Genomic DNA, 15968 nt, shown 5'->3' on the forward strand with positions numbered 1-15968 from the left:
GGGCATGCAAATATAAACCTTCATTATCCTTAAATCAATTACACTATGTTTATAAGATGAAAGAAACTAATATGTCTAAGGATCTAAATATCAAACCTCTGTTTCAGATAGCTGGCTTAATCCCACAGTGATAGACACGTCAGATATTATAATATTTAGCATATTTCCTCATGTGGAAAATGATAGGATTTCAGTTGTCATGCTTTAAGGGCATGAGCCATAATCTCATTATCATCTCCCTAAATCAATCACTACATTCTGGATATTAACTCCATCCTAATGACACCAGATGCAGTGATGTATATGAGGTGAAAGAAAAGTTCTATGACTCATCATTGGGCCCAAAAACAATGAGGCAAGCTAAAAATCAACTTAATCACTGGGGAATTCAGTATGGCCAACTACAGGGTGCATTGCACATGCCTGGTCTTACAGAACTAAATTAAGACTAATATTGCATATTCATAGGGCCTGATGTCTCTAAAACACACAATAAATATGAGGAATATAGAGAGTTAAAAAAAAGCAATCAGTTCTATGGCATTTTAAAGCATTATATAATTAGCTAATGTTCCTTATAACAACCTCAGAATATAAGCAATAGTTTAATTTACAATGACATGTTATAGACAAGACTGAAATGTAAAACATACATTCACTTACCTGCATTTACCTTATTTATCTGTTCTTTCATTCATATTCATATTCTAATTCATATTCAATAATTGATTTAGAGCTTGTAGTATATTGATTTGTGGGGAGGGGGTGGTAATCAGATTTTAGTTTATGCTGTTGAAGTATGACAAGTGATATTCAGTCATTTTTTTTGGTCTTAGTCTATCTTGTGTGTTCATCTGTGTGATAGGCCAATTGTTTACAACATAGACCTGATTAATTTCAGTCCAGGGGCTCAACCTACTAACTTATCTGAGAAATTAGTTAATATGGGAAGAGAACTCAAAAGGCTCTAGTTTCACATGAAGACATACAATTAAGAACTTGAACAGTTATTTTTACCTCTGAATGAGACCCATTGTGTCACACATCTACTGAGAGAGACTTCCTGGTAAATAGCACTTCATAATTCTTATCTCATTTTGTCCTCACAACAGCTTTTCAGAGAAGGTTTATTCTGACAGATATAAAACGAACAGCATAACCCCAGGCTGCTGCAGTCAGAAGTTTTGTTTGATAATAGATTTTGAAAAGAACCAGAGGACTGGTTTATAAATTAGTATCTGCGGAATGAAAGAATAAATGAATGAGTGGGTAATTTTTGAGTAATAGAGAAAGACTTTTTTGAAGAAATGATGTCTTAAAATTGCTCTCTTATGATCAAAATCCAGAATGATCTATTAAATACTTCTGGCTATATATCTCCAGCAAACAGAGTGAGAAGGCCTTTCCTGGGAAGATGGGGCAGTTTTACAGGACATATATTAGAGGAGAACAAATTATTTTAAATGCCAGTGTGTGCACAAATCTGTTCAGTATTAATTTGATTATTTACCTTGAACTACTTAGGGTAAGTTGATGAAGTTCTGAACTTTAAAGTATGAACTTGAAATTATTAAAGATAGAGAAAGAATTCTTTAAAATGAAAATATCAGTCCGGATCCAAGGAGACACTGGACTGACCTGGGTATGTGATGCAGAAACTAAAACATTAAATAAGAGCATCCAGACACAAAACAGTATAGAGTCCTTTCCCTTAACTTCTCCTGGCTCTGTGTTATCTTCCTTCATTTAAGTAAGTAGCTAGAACTTACAGTGCATGTACAGACATATGTGAAAATGAGTAGTTTAGAGCATCACATATACTGGACATGGTACTATGAGTTCAATCTTTGTTAACCAAATGTCTTCATAGAGTTCGGAATCACATAGTTCTTCAGTTGTTATTAAAGGGGCCTACCAGAAGAGAAAGAATCAAATGGTAGCTGCTGTCAAGATTCAGGTATCCAGATTGGGAATACCAGATAAGCAATAATCCATACATAAATTCTGTCAAGTTTGGCTGTAACAAATAGTACTCTGTCAAGAAAAATGCTAAAGTAGATCTCCTTCTTTGCATCCTGGAAAAGACACTGGTATGCCCAAAGAATAGCTAAGTAATAATGCAAACATATTCATGTTTAATGATGCAATGAGTGGCACAGACTTTAAATGCAATAGAAGTTGAGATAAAAGTATTTTATTGTGGGTTGGTGTGAATTCTGAATTATGATAAATTTGTATAAGTACAGGGAGATGAAAATATATCATTGACAGAAAATTAAAGAGAGTTTTGCTTATCCTCGAATGTTATTACTTGGATATCCTTATCTTGCTTCATTCATTCATTCACTCATTATTTATTCTTTGAACAAATCATCTGCCAAGCACAGATCTTTATGTGCTAAACACTGAGAGTGCCATGATGAATAAAACAGATATAGTCTCGGGCGCCTGGGTGGCTCAGTTGGTTAAGCGACTGCCTTCGGCTCAGGTCATGATCCTGGAGTCCCGGGACTGAGTACCGCACCGGGCTCCCTGCTCAGCGGGGAGTCTGCTTCTCCCTCTGACCCTCCCCACCCCATGCTCTCTCTCTCTCTCTCAAATAAATAAATCTTTAAAAAAAAATCATGTTTCAAATAAAAAACAGTTATAGTCTCTGCCCTTTTACTGTGTCTCTGAAAGCTGGAGAATGAGATCTAAATTGTAATCCTTACTTACATGTGTTTTAGAACATATATGTTCTAGGTAATTATGTATCTTTTTATTTGATACATTCCTCACAAGAATTATATTTTGGATAGATAGGTAGATAGATGATAGATAGATAGACATATATGTGTATGTGTATAAATTATATATATGTATGTATGTATGTATATTTATTCCTGTTTTCATATGAGAGCCAGGTGCCTTTATAGTGGTTAAAAAAAAAAAAAGCAAGATTACATAGTTGTTATGAGAAAGGGTCCTGGGGCAGATTGATCCAGGACTTGAACCCTTGCTCTGCTGTTTATTAGTTGTATGATCTTAGTTCAGGATCCTTAATCTCTGACCCTCTGTTTACCCATCTGCTAATTGAAGAAAATAATAGTACTTTCTGGTGTTATTGTGAGGTTTAAGTGTGATGCTACATTGAACATATTTAGCACAGTGCTTGGAAAGTAATAAACACCACGTGAACTTCCGTCAAAGAAATTTGGGTAAAGCATAAAGAAATGACAGTTACAAAAGAACAGACTGAGAATATGTGAAGTACATAAAAATCCTCTACCCTTAAGGGTGTTTCTGTCCAGTTTACAGGATGCAAATTTTGGGTGGTCCTTTACCCTTCCTATCCTTCTTGAGTTTTTCTTATGCCAAAAGATACTTGGAGGTCAAGAGGGAGGACCCTTTAAACCTAGGATCCTCTGGATTAGGTTAGGTCTCTGAGGTCCCAAATCCCCTCGTAAACAATAAAAGTCCTGTGATTCCAGTCCAATGTTAACGTGCTGAGGCCTGCATAAGTACCCGAAGGACCTGAATGTGAAACCAAACAAAAAGTGACAGAGCATCCTAGAATGTGTTCCACGAGGATAAGTGAAAATCTCCCTCCAATCTAGAGATGGGGAAAAGCCTCTAATAAGTAAGGGAATCAGAGATCTAGGTTTGTTCAGGACAGTTGTAGTGTGTGCTGATTGTCCTGGTATTTTCATTAATGGTTTTCCTACTTACTCTCAAGTGTCTGGGTGGTTAATTATATAGTCACCTCTAAGCATCCTCCTAAAACCCCCAGCCTAGAATTTCTGCTAGTCTTTGTCATCTTTCTTCAGGTGAATTGCGACACTCACAAATAATAAAATATGTACCCTTCTAGTGAGAAATGCCCAAATAAAACTGATGCATTCATTCATCCCTAACCGTCTACTGCCAACCCATCTTTGGAGGCTGAAGACCAGGCATTTTTTTTTTTAAAGATTTTTATTTATTTATTCATGAGAGACAGAGAGAGAGAGAGAGTCAGAGGGAGAAGCAGGCTCCCCGCTGAGCAGGGAGCCCGATGCGGGACTCGATCCCGGGACTCCAGGATCATGACCTGAGCCGAAGGCAGTCGCTTAACCAACTGAGCCACCCAGGCGCCCCAGGCATTTTTTTTTTTTATTTCAATAAGATTTTACTTATTTACTGCAAGTTAAGTAATTATATTGGAAATGTATCATTACATGTACAGATAATTTTTTTTAATTAGAATAAGACTGCGATGACATTTGATCAGTTTCAAAATGTGATAGCAGTTAATACTAATATCGTACGATTCTTCAGCTAGTGCCAGTGACAGCTTCAGTAGTACATAAGATAGCATTGTCCCCAATATTTTTTATAAAGTCACTCATATAAAGATAGTACAATAGCAGGCATCTTATTTTTAGGTTCTTGGTTTTCTCTAATTAAAAGCAAAGCAAAACAAACAAAAAACGAAAAGCAAAAAATCAAAACCTAGAATACAATTTTTTCCCCAGTTTTTCCACGTAATCACAAATTTTGTAAGCCTCATATTTTCCACTTGTGCAGTAAAGAAATTAAGAGCACGTTTTTAACATTTTTTTAAAAGCTTCTTTTAAAAAATACAAACCTTTTTGGCTTTGCTTCTCCAGCTCTCCAAAGGTATGCACTGTGCTTTCAGTATAGTAATTGGAACACAGGTAAGTTTTGTTGTTGTTGTTTTCTCTAGCACTTAACTCGTAAATAGATGATTCACTCTTAATCATCTGAACTTTGTGTAACTTTCATGTCCCAGACTGTTTTGGCAACTCAGTCAAGATTGTTGACTCCCTGAAAATAGCCACGTACTATGCTCACAAATTTGTGTTTTTATCAATAGATTAACAATAAAATCAATGACTGAACTGTGAGTGCTTGAAGAGGTGGACAGTGTGATTTGAGGTGCTATCTCCATGTTAACAACATTCTTCTCATTTCAGACGGGTAGTCCCCTTCTCTTGGAACGTTGGGTGTCTGCTTATATCATTGAGTAACCACATTCCTTTATCCGTCTTCAAAGTCCAGAAAACAATTTCCATGGGTGAATTTGCTCAGTAGACTTTTCCACGCTAGGCATTATGACTTATTCTCCAGTCATCCCAACCCCATGTGGTATTTTGGTAAATGATATTGTAAGTCAAATTTTCCCAGCTGTGTTGACACTGCTGAAAAAGAGAGATTGCCTAAAATTATGGATTTTAGTCATCTGACAGCCATTGTTTGGATATTCAGTTTCCTTTTCTTGCCCCACTTTTATCATGGGAGGCACTGAGCTTGCACGATGAGACACACAAACCCTGACACCCCCACCTGTGTTACTGCAGAATAATTGAAAATTACAGCGGTAACTGATGCTGCACCACAGCAGTAGCCTCGGGTGGAGAGAATCTGTCATAGTTGAAAAATCCCTCTGCCTCTGATCAGAGTGGCTGAGCTTCCCCAAACTGTAGCCACAGCCCCTCCCCAAAGAATGGGCTGCCTAGGGGAGCTGGGTGTGCAGAGGACTCCAGGTCTCACCTCAGCCTTTTCAGACTTCTGTTTGTGTCTGTGGGCAAGTGGGGCCATCAACAGCAACATCTTTGAAGATTCAGGACAGCGGTCCCCACTCTTTGGCCCTCTGCATTGTGCCTGACACCCATTTTATCTCTAGCCCCTCATAAAAGGCAGAGAAAGGGGCTGTGTCTCTGTGTGGCTCTTTTTCATTATGATTTCTTGGTTCAGGTCATCACTGAGATCTGAATCCAGCTGAAGCTGACTTTCTAAAGGGCAGGTACACGGAAGGGGACAGAGGCGATCTTGCCTGCAGGCACATCACATCCCTTTGACTCATCAGCCCAGGCTGTCCTCAGTCAAGTTGTATCCTGAACAAAGTCAGTAGAGAAGATCAGCCCCACAATGCTGTTCTGAATAACAGTCAAGGAGGTGGCCCATCATCTATGCCACCTTCGAGAAAATACTTGGAGACTTGGTATTTATATTCCATATTCCAGTTGGCAAAATTGGTCTGGATCCCAGTAGGGAATCTGTTGGAAACATTTTATTCTCTTTAGCCTGTCTTCAGCTGAATTTGGGTTAAGCAATTAAGCAGATAGAGAATGACCACAGAGGGACATTAAAAAATAGCCTTTCAAACACCATAAAATTCCTTCTTGATTGGGGGAAAGGAGGTATTCATATACTTAGAATTTGTTAGAGAATGTATAATTTAAAAGGCCAGGTAAGAGGATAAGTCATGTGATTGACAATGAAATATAGGATATACAAAATAAGCTAAATGACTTCTATACCTTTAGCATTTATCAGTGAGTAACAATTAAAGGACAACATTAAAATGTAATTAATAAGCAGAAGTGCTTATTCACTGAGTTGTTTTGTTTGTTTGTTTTTACCTGAACCTTTAAAAAACAACATCTGTTGGGACTGTTTGTTGTTCTTTTTTCCCCCAGCCCAATTTGGTGTGGTCAGAACATAGAAAACTGAACTGAAAGCCAGATTTCTTGATAGCATGGCATTTGGACAGCTCTTTTACTTAGTGATCCTGTATAGGTGGGTAGCAAAGCTGAAATAAGCCCTCTCCTTTTGAGGGAAACAAGATGGTATTTTGCTGAATGCTAGAATTTTATCACTTTGAAAAAAAAAAAAAAAAAAGCTGCTTGAGAGACCTAAGAGTATAAAAGCATTTGAGATCTCAGAAGGAGTTTAAATCAATGCACTGGCACAGTTACAGAGCAGATGAAAGAACCTGCTGTCTCAATTGCCAGGAAACTACTTAGAAACTCTCACTTTGATTTCTTCACGTAGTCCGTTACATTACTGCTAAATACAATATATAGGGACATCGCGACTTTGATGTTGTACAGCTTCAACAAATGGAAACTAATATGATAGAACAACTAAGATTTGTGGTTTTATGTGGATATACAAATATATACCCGTCTAGCTCCTTATGTACTATGTATCTCCAGGGGCTGTCTTTTCACCTATAGCCTTATAAAATTAAAATTTTGGCATTTTATTCATGAACTCTAGTAAATGCCATGTTCATGTGGCACCAAAAACTCATAGGAAGATATTGTTATTCTGAATTTTTACCTTGATGATATGTATTATACAACAGTTTCAAAAATTATAATGTAGTTTTATATGTCTGCTTACAAGTACTGGATAGAACTCAACTCAATGAGGAATGACTAATTCGGTACCTTTAGAAAATCTGATGTTTTTGTTCAGTGGGTGTGGACAGATGAAATTGGAAACTGCATTTCCAACCAACAACAGCAGAGGTCTGTTTTCCAGTTTTTGTCATAAACCTTCAAGTGATCATCCCATTATTAAAATCCTACCTTTTAAAAATCTGTGGATTTCTGCCATAATTCATTAAATAAGAAATTTGAAATCATTTTGTAATATGTGCTGCTTCTTAGGAAAATTATAAATATGTGCTTCTTTAATTCTGTAAGACATCAAATTTAAGATTTTGAAAATTTACAGAAGTCAGAAGATCTTAAGGATCTTCTGACTTCTGAAGATCTTCATCTGACTGTTGACTCTATCACCTACTAATCTTTTGAGTTGGGACGAAGCATTCAATGTTTAGTTTTGACTTCCTCACTTACTAAGCACTTACTGGCACCTTCTCCGTCTTGCTGTTGGAATTGGTGTGTGGGCTAAGGAAGATGATACTGGAGAGGCAGTGCTGTACTGGAGAGAGCTTTGGGCCAGGCAGGGAGACCAGCACTGCCTCCAACTAGCCTGTGTGGCCACGGATAGATCATTTAGCCTTTCTGGACTCCTACTCTGTGAAATAAAGAGGCTGGTCTGAAAACGGTCTAAATTACCTTGTGCCTTATTTGTTGGCATGCTTGGAAAACTGTAAATCACTATGCAAATATTTCTGACTTTTTGATAACATGCTTTGAAAACTATAAAGCACCAGGTAAAACATTTCAAGTGTTTTACGTTGTTTAAACAGTTTAACACTTTATCAAAATAAATTAGTAAGGGGAGATCATAGGATTTTTTTTTTCTTTTTCTGGGACATCTTTAAGAATTGGATGGATAATCCTCCTAATTCAGTCTTTTATCTATGGACTGTGTTCATAAGAATACTCTTGAACTTTTTCCAGCTACATAAGACTCTGTTATTAGTATATTTTGGAATGTGATAAGCATTGCAGAAGAATGTCCCTTTTTACTTAAATCCAGGTACCCTCCAATACTCCTTTTACACTACTTACAGCAACTTTAAGACTACTTTGGACTCAATGGGAAAGATATGTTTTACTTGCATATAGCCTGATGGCACACATTTCTAAGACCTGGAGTGTCGTTTGTCCACCTAGGAGATAAGAAATGAAAAGGGATAATTTGAGATCACTACCTACCGCAAATAAACATAATGTCCATGACCTTCTTTTACTGCAGTAGACCAAAAAAGTATTAGGCTTAAAAAATTATATCTTGCCTAATTCATGCTTTAATGATTTATTCATGTTATGAAATTTATTTTTGGTTCCAATCTAGCTTACTAAGTACTAGCTACTGTTTTAAGACTTAAATATGTTGCCTTTTAGTTTCTGATGTGCTATTCCCATTTTTAAGTAAAGAAAGTTGCTCATACTTATGCAGCTATGATGTAGTTTAAACCTGATTCTGCTTGACTTCTGTGTGCATGCTCTTAGCCTCTAGGCTATACCACTTGATATGGCATAAAAACCACTAGATTTGACTTGAAGAAATAGTTTTTCAAGTTCAAGCTCTTTCCATTTTTTTTGTTTTTTTTTAAGATTTTATTTATTTATTAGAGAGAGAATGAGAGATAGAGAGCATGAGAGGGAAGAGGGTCGGAGGGAGAAGCAGACTCCCAGCTGAGCAGGGAGCCCGATGCGGGACTCGATCCCAGGACTCCAGGATCATGACCTGAGCCGAAGGCAGTCGCTTAACCAACTGAGCCACCCAGGCACCTGGAGCTCTTTCCATTTTTTAAAGGAAAAACATTACCCTCTCTCCTGCTTAACTTGTAGGTTTGTTCTGAGTATTGAAAGAAATAATGTATGTAAAGGAGACTTTTTAAGATGTAAATCCACCATAAATAGGTAATTTACTATTAATGTGCTTAATCTCATTTTGTGAGAAATAATGAGAAAAGAATAGCACCCCCCAACCCTCTGTCACCTTGCAGATATTTGTACACTCACTTTGCATAGGCAGGCTTTGACTAAATGTCAAATGCACCTAAAGCAAAAATTCAGGGCGTTGTGTCAGACCTCTGGAGGAGACTATTCAGTGGCAATAGGAACTTTATGACACTCCCCAACTCATGCTACACGGGGGGCCACCACCTACTCAGCCCCTGAACGGGCTGATCCTGCTGAGAATCCAGGGGCCCATATTTAAAACAGCTCACTATAGGGATATTCACGCTTATGGAAATAATTAATAGTGGCAATGATGCTTATAATGGCACCTGATGTCCTGCTGGGAAGAAAGATAAACCAGCCTTCACCATAAAGAACTTACAAATTATACTAAGCAAACATGTTAACACCTATTAAGAGTCCTAATCAGAGCTGTTAAACAAACAAAGAGATGTCATATAAAATACACCCGTTTAGGAATAGCAGCTACATGTTTGGAGTTTTAAAAGGAGCCATTTACCTTTGAGATAGAGATAAAGGCCTCAGTGGAGCGTAAAGGTTAGGCAAGAACAAGGCACCTTTTTGAGCAAATCCATTATCTGAGCATCAAATCCCATGGCCAAAGGTCTGTTCCCAAAGGTGTGCTTGCATCCTAAGATTTATTTTGGGTCTTATTACTATTTCATCAGAAAATTAATTGTTTCTTCAGATGTGACTTCTTATTATAAGTAGTGCTTCTTTAAAAGGCCATGAAAATGTTGCTACAGTGTAATAGTAAAAATCAAGAAATTGTTATTAGTCTGTAAGAAATTCACCTTGCAGATAGCATTTCAGGTTAAGATGAGATTCATCCCTACCTTGCTATTCTAAGTGTGGCCCAGCAGCATCAGCCCCACTTGGGAGCTTGTCACAAATGCAGGATCTTGGGTCTCATTCCAAACCTGCAGAAACAGAATCTGCATTTCAATAAGATCTTCAGATAATTTATATGTGTATTAAAAGTTTAAAAGAAAATATCAACGTGCAGAGTTCCTACAATCAGACATTCTATCAGGAAAATTAGTAAGTTTAATCTTATCAGAAAGTAGAAATTAAATTACTCATTTTAGAAAGGTATATAAATAGTGTGACATATGATGAAACTTATCTGAAGTGATCCCCTCAAACACCCATGACTGTTGGTGGCTTTCAGTGTTTCCAGCATAGCACACCATCCCAGCCATGTTCAGTCACCTTGTTATAGTCTCTCCTCCCTCTTGAGGTTTTTGTTGTTGTTGTTGTTGTTTTTAAAGAATAGCTCAGAATAGCTCCCAATTATGTTACACACTAGCACTATAGGATGGGAACATAGGAGAGGGTAGGAAAGAGGTAGTCTTCCCAGTCTTTGGGCCCACCATGTTCTTCCATAGTTAAAATACACCAAGTCTATGTTAATTTACTTCATTAAAAAATAATGTAATAAAATAAAATACACCATGTCTACTCTTGACCACTCCACAGCCCCATGGGGCTAAATCAACCATATGCAAATTGTGCCATGTTTGTGGATTAAGAGAAGCAGTGACTTTTGTATCTTCTCACTGGACAACTCAGGATAAATGAGATTAAACATTACTATTCATATGTTAAAAAGAATCTAGATTCCTTTTAGCAAGCAGGTTTTTACAACAATCATGAACATCCCATAAAGAACATACTATGATGTGATTTTTAAAATCTGATGTCTTATGGTCATATGGTGAATTGTTTTAAGACTAAAGTAAAATTATACCTGTAAGCATATACTACAAAAAAATGGAATCTCACAGTGAACAAAGAAGGTAAAGTAAGGCATTAGTTGACTTAGAGTTAAAAAAAATCCTGTGGAGGAAATTATAATGATGTTTTTCAGCATTGTTCTCAAAAAAATCAACTCTAAGAAAGTTGTAAAAGGCCTAATTAATGCTCAAACTGTTCTTCCTAAGAAACAATTTTTTTTAATGTAATGTAATGGGCTTCATAGAAAATATTCTTCTCTGTATTTAGTGGTTATTCAGTTCTCTTTTCTACGTTGTAGTAACATACAGCACTTCAGAATAGGAAATGAAGGATTTTTGTTCCTGCCTTTTGAGGTGTCTTTGGTAATAATTAACCTAGAAGTGTTTATCTAAATCCATTAAATTCCAGCTCTAACTCAAATCCCAGCACAGACTTTCAAGTTTATTTTTATTGGAAGGATCCTAATTTTTCAGATTCAGCCTTCCTTTACTCTAGAATTTTTTTATTCTTTATTTTCTGACATATGGTCGCTCAAATTAAAATATCTCTTCTAAATTATGCAGGCATTCAACATATATTTATTAAGAGCAGAGTAAGTGACACACACTCTGCTAGTCACTGGGGATAATATGATGACCAAGATGAATGCAGGTTCTTCCCTCCTGAAGCTTTAGCCTGCTTGGGGAGTGCATCAAATACAATAGTTATAAGGAAAAAAATGTAGTAGTAACTGAAGGCCTTAACCTATTCTGGGCTCTTGGAGGCCTCCTCAAAGAAGTGATATTTACCATGATATGAGAAAGGGCCAGTAGTCAACCATGGGTAGAAGGGAAAAATTTTCTCAAGGCAAAGAAAGAATGTGGCAGATGCGAGGAAAAGAGCAAAGACTTGGGTGATTGGAGCATTGTGAACAAAAAGAAGAACAACAGTAGACGAGGCTGAAGAGGGAGACAGGGGTCAGGGGTGGTCGAGTTAACTGATGAACAGCACTCCAGCCTCGGCATGACCGCCTCTGGACATGAGAACTACCTCCAGGCAGTACATCCCAATGGAAGGAAAAAGAGAGAGTTAAAATGTCATTTCTTATGCTGTGCTAAATTGGATTCCTTATAAATCCAACTGACTGGATCTAATTTTTTACAGCTCTACTAAGGTTTGCCTGACATACAGTAAACTGCACATATTTACAGTGTGCAAGCTGGCCAGTTTTGAAATATGCATATGCCTGTGAGACCATCACCACATCGAGTTTTGAAAGTAGTCGCTGTCCCTGAAAGTTTCCTTGTGCCCCTTCACAGTCCCTCCCTCCCCACCACTCCCATCCCCAGGTAATGATTGATATGCCATGCTTGGGACAGTGCCTGGAACATAAATCAGTTTTCTTGAATAAATGCAAAGTGAGTCCATTTGGAGAATTAGCTCTTAGGTTGACATGTGGTTGATTGCTCCATCTTTTCTAGGTATGCAGTGCTATTCAGAATCAGGATTTCACTGTCATCCAAGACTACTGCACTGGCCTCAAAGCCCTGCTGTATCTGAAAAGCATTGAAGAACTACAAGGCTGGGATGGGCAGAGTCCAGCTACAGTGAGTCACCAGAAAGGGAAACCAGTTCCCCGTATTGCTGAACTCATGGGAAAGGTATGTGCTCACTTCTCCTGTTGTCCTTAGGAAATCTACCTCGGTTACTTTCTATATCAGGTCTTGTTTTCCTTCCCACCATCTCATTAACAGAAGAAACACAGTGCCTTTTGGATGTTATTTCTGTAGTAGAATCATTCTGAAGGAGGCTTGATTACAGCTATATGATAGGTCCGTGAGTTACATTTTTATAAAACCAATATAACACAAGGTCACGTAGAGGAAAAAAGATTGAAGTTTGCAGTGCAAAGTGCCTCCAAATTCTTGCTTACTGTGGTAATGACTGGCATTCTTTCCAGTGGGAGGCTGGAGATTTCTTTATTCTTTAACAAGCTCTGGAAATTATAACATTACCTTTCTATTTTCAAGACAATCAAATCACTGGAGCCCTGAATAATATGATGAAGTTTTTAAAATTAAAATCTAATCAGTATCTTTTGTAACTGCTTCTGCTATGTGGTTAAACCTGGGCTCAAAAGGTTATGTCCCAACTTTCTCACTAACTGCTATTTTCAGAGAAATATATACTGCATTTACATTTTGTATAATACAGTGATTTTAGCAAATCTTTTCTAAAACAACATTCAGCATTTTCCCTTTGTATTTCCTTTGTATTATTCTAAATAGACAACCATTGTCAGAAGATGTTTCTTGAGTCCTGAATGAGGGGAGGAAAAAATTATAATTCTTAGTCTTTTCAGCTTGTCACTACATCAATAATTAACTTTAAAAAAAAGAAAGGCAAATATAAAAAGATTCTTTAAGGAAGCATTTAATAATTCAAATGAATCTTAACTTGAAACAGGTCACGTGAAAAAGAATGGAAAACAAAAACCCTGGATACTCTGCTTTGGATGGCAGGGTTAGGGACTCTGAAAGAAGAGAAACATCATATAACTGACTTATATTTGGCTACTTTTAATGGAAACTATCACTCCCCTCCCAGGTAGCCAAAAATAAGGGCTTCTTGAAAAATAATGTGCATGATTGCAAGTCCAGTAATGAAAAACAAAAGGGAGAAAGAAATAAAATCTTACAGTGTGAACTCCTAGAAAATACTGTGATGAATGACTCCGTGAGTGGCAATCAAACAGAAAAAAGAGTGGGTGGCATTAATATTTATAATATTGTAATTAGCAAGACTGTGCCTAAGCAGCATTATTAATGTAACTAATCATATTATCATAAACTGAGTCTGCAGTATTTAGACAGTGAGTGTTCTTGTCTTTATCAATGACCATCAATATCTGGAGTTTGTTCATAGCAAAAAAAATTTTTTTTTTCTCACAAATAACTTTACACTCATTCAGTGTAAATATCCCAAGTAAATTGGTTCTGACAAGATAGTTTTGATAGTTTATGACTGTTCCGTATAAGCATCATCTCAAATTCGAGTGGTCACCCTGTAAGCTGAAATGTAAGTAGCTGCATTGCACTGTGCTGTTTTGTCTTTAAAGGACTTCCACGTTCATTTCAAAACTTACATATTCAAATAAAAGATGAATAATGATGGAGACACTTGTGTCAATGACATAAGTGGAAACTGATTTTCTGATAGTTTGACTCTAGATTCTGACTTTTTTTTTTTTTTCTGGTGAGCCCAGCTTTCATCAAAATCCTGTGTCATTTTCAGCATTATCATTTAAAAAAAAGTTTTTTCACATAGATTTTCCTGTGTGATTATATTAGCGATTCAGTGCTCAACACTAGTTGAGGAACTAGCAATTGGTCTGGTAATAGACTCGGGGTGGGCTGACATGACCAAAACAATAGGCGAGGGTCCCCTTTAGCTTAATGTCTCTAACAGTGAATCAGAGTGTGTTGGATCCAAGGTACAGGGGGCTTCCTAACTGTTCCTTCATGGGGTTGCTGGTGTGTGTGCATGTATCTTTGAAAACAACTCATATTGTTCTCTCATTAGCTGAAGAAGAGGATGCTGTTCTTTACAGTGTTTTCATGTTACAGGGAAAATAAGAGGTGATGTAGACCCTTTTCAGAAGGATCCACTAGAAGTAGCTGGCTTCTTTAGGTAGGAAAGATTTGTTTGGAAAGTACAATTGTTACTCTACTTAATCTTTTACTCAGAGGTCAGGCTAGAATAAATTAGAGTAGAAATGTAGAAGAAACCAATTACAATACGGTGTTTGAAGATGGAGAGAAAATGAGACATTAGCTATGGAAACAAAGATTTGGCCAAATTAATCATGTTATCTTTTAAGTAATTAGTATCTTTAATATACTCTCCCTTTGCATACCCTCACTTATTAATTCTCTAAACTTCCCAAGCAATGTTTCTTCAGGTGGCTTTGGAAAGGCAAAGAAGTCAGTCATTTATAGTTTGCTCTGCTCTTATGGTGCAAGTCGTATACATCTGTACCCGCAAACATGAGAGCAAACCCCATACGAAGAGCAGCCGCCAGCTTTGCCACACCACGGAGCAGTGGGTCTCAAACTCCCTGTGCTTAAAAACCATGGGGCATGCTTGTGAAAAATGTAGATTCCCTGGCCCCACTCTGAGATAATGACTCAGTTAGTCAGAGGTGGGTCCAGGAATCTGCCTTGGCACGTGGTGGTTCTGATGGACGGATCCAAGGATCCACATTGCCAAAAGTAATGAAGAAGATAATAGCAACAGAATATCATTAGAAATTGAGACGTTAGCTGTGAGCACAACACAAGCTTTTCTTGATGGAGGAAGCTGGCACTGATGCTGAGCTGGAAGAGAAGTCAAATAGAGAATCAGGAGAGGAAGTCCAGAGAAACAGCGTACTGAGTTCTGAATGGCCGATGCTTTGAAAGTACCTGATAAGGAAGCAGGGGCAGGGAATTCATGCAGCAGTTAGGTCCAAGACATGTAAGCAAAAAGAGTCGGGAGGACAGAGACGCTTTGCCATCAAAGACGTAACATCAGCTGTGAGGAAATCTGTGAGGATAAGGAAGCAGAGACTATTCACAGGGTCTTCAGAAAGGAAGGGTCTTGGCAGCAGAGTGCACAGTTACTTTAAACTCTGTAATCTCAATGCCTCCTTCCCCCTGGTGAAAACCTAGGCAGCTCAGTGAAAATGAAGTGGTCATTTGCCACATATAGGACAGAGGTTGCTAGTGGAGTCCAGAGTAAGACTGGTGGGTTTGCATGATGCTTCATTACCTAACTAGGTAAGCAAGTTGGACAAGTTAATTAATCTCTCCAAATCTCTTTCTAAAACTATCAAATGAAGATAATCACAGTATAAGTCCGGAGTCCCTCGTTAATAATTCTGAAATCCAAAAAGTGCTGAAACCCAACGTTTCATTTGGCAGCACACATGACCTGAACTGATGTGAGGCTATTATTAATTTTTATCTATTCTTTCTAGAGTGAACATTTATGTGTTTACTGCAGAGAGACTAATGTGTTTGATTCCAGGTTGCTACCCCA

At 37.6% G+C, this 15968-nt stretch overlaps 1 protein-coding gene across 1 annotated transcript in view; it reads left to right on the forward strand.

The window, feature by feature from the left end:
- DPYD (dihydropyrimidine dehydrogenase) overlaps positions 1-15968 on the forward strand; it is a 798492-nt gene that overhangs the window by 666081 nt on the left and 116443 nt on the right. The window contains exon 20 of the mRNA XM_025872261.2: positions 12371-12550. Coding sequence (XP_025728046.1) covers positions 12371-12550 — 180 coding nt within the window. The remainder of the gene's footprint in view (positions 1-12370; positions 12551-15968) is intronic.

The sequence above is a fragment of the Callorhinus ursinus genome, unplaced genomic scaffold (assembly GCF_003265705.2).
Source record: "Callorhinus ursinus isolate GAN/ISIS: 27379988/994484 unplaced genomic scaffold, GSC_fseal_2.0 scaffold9, whole genome shotgun sequence".
Classification (NCBI taxonomy): Eukaryota; Metazoa; Chordata; class Mammalia; order Carnivora; family Otariidae; genus Callorhinus; species Callorhinus ursinus.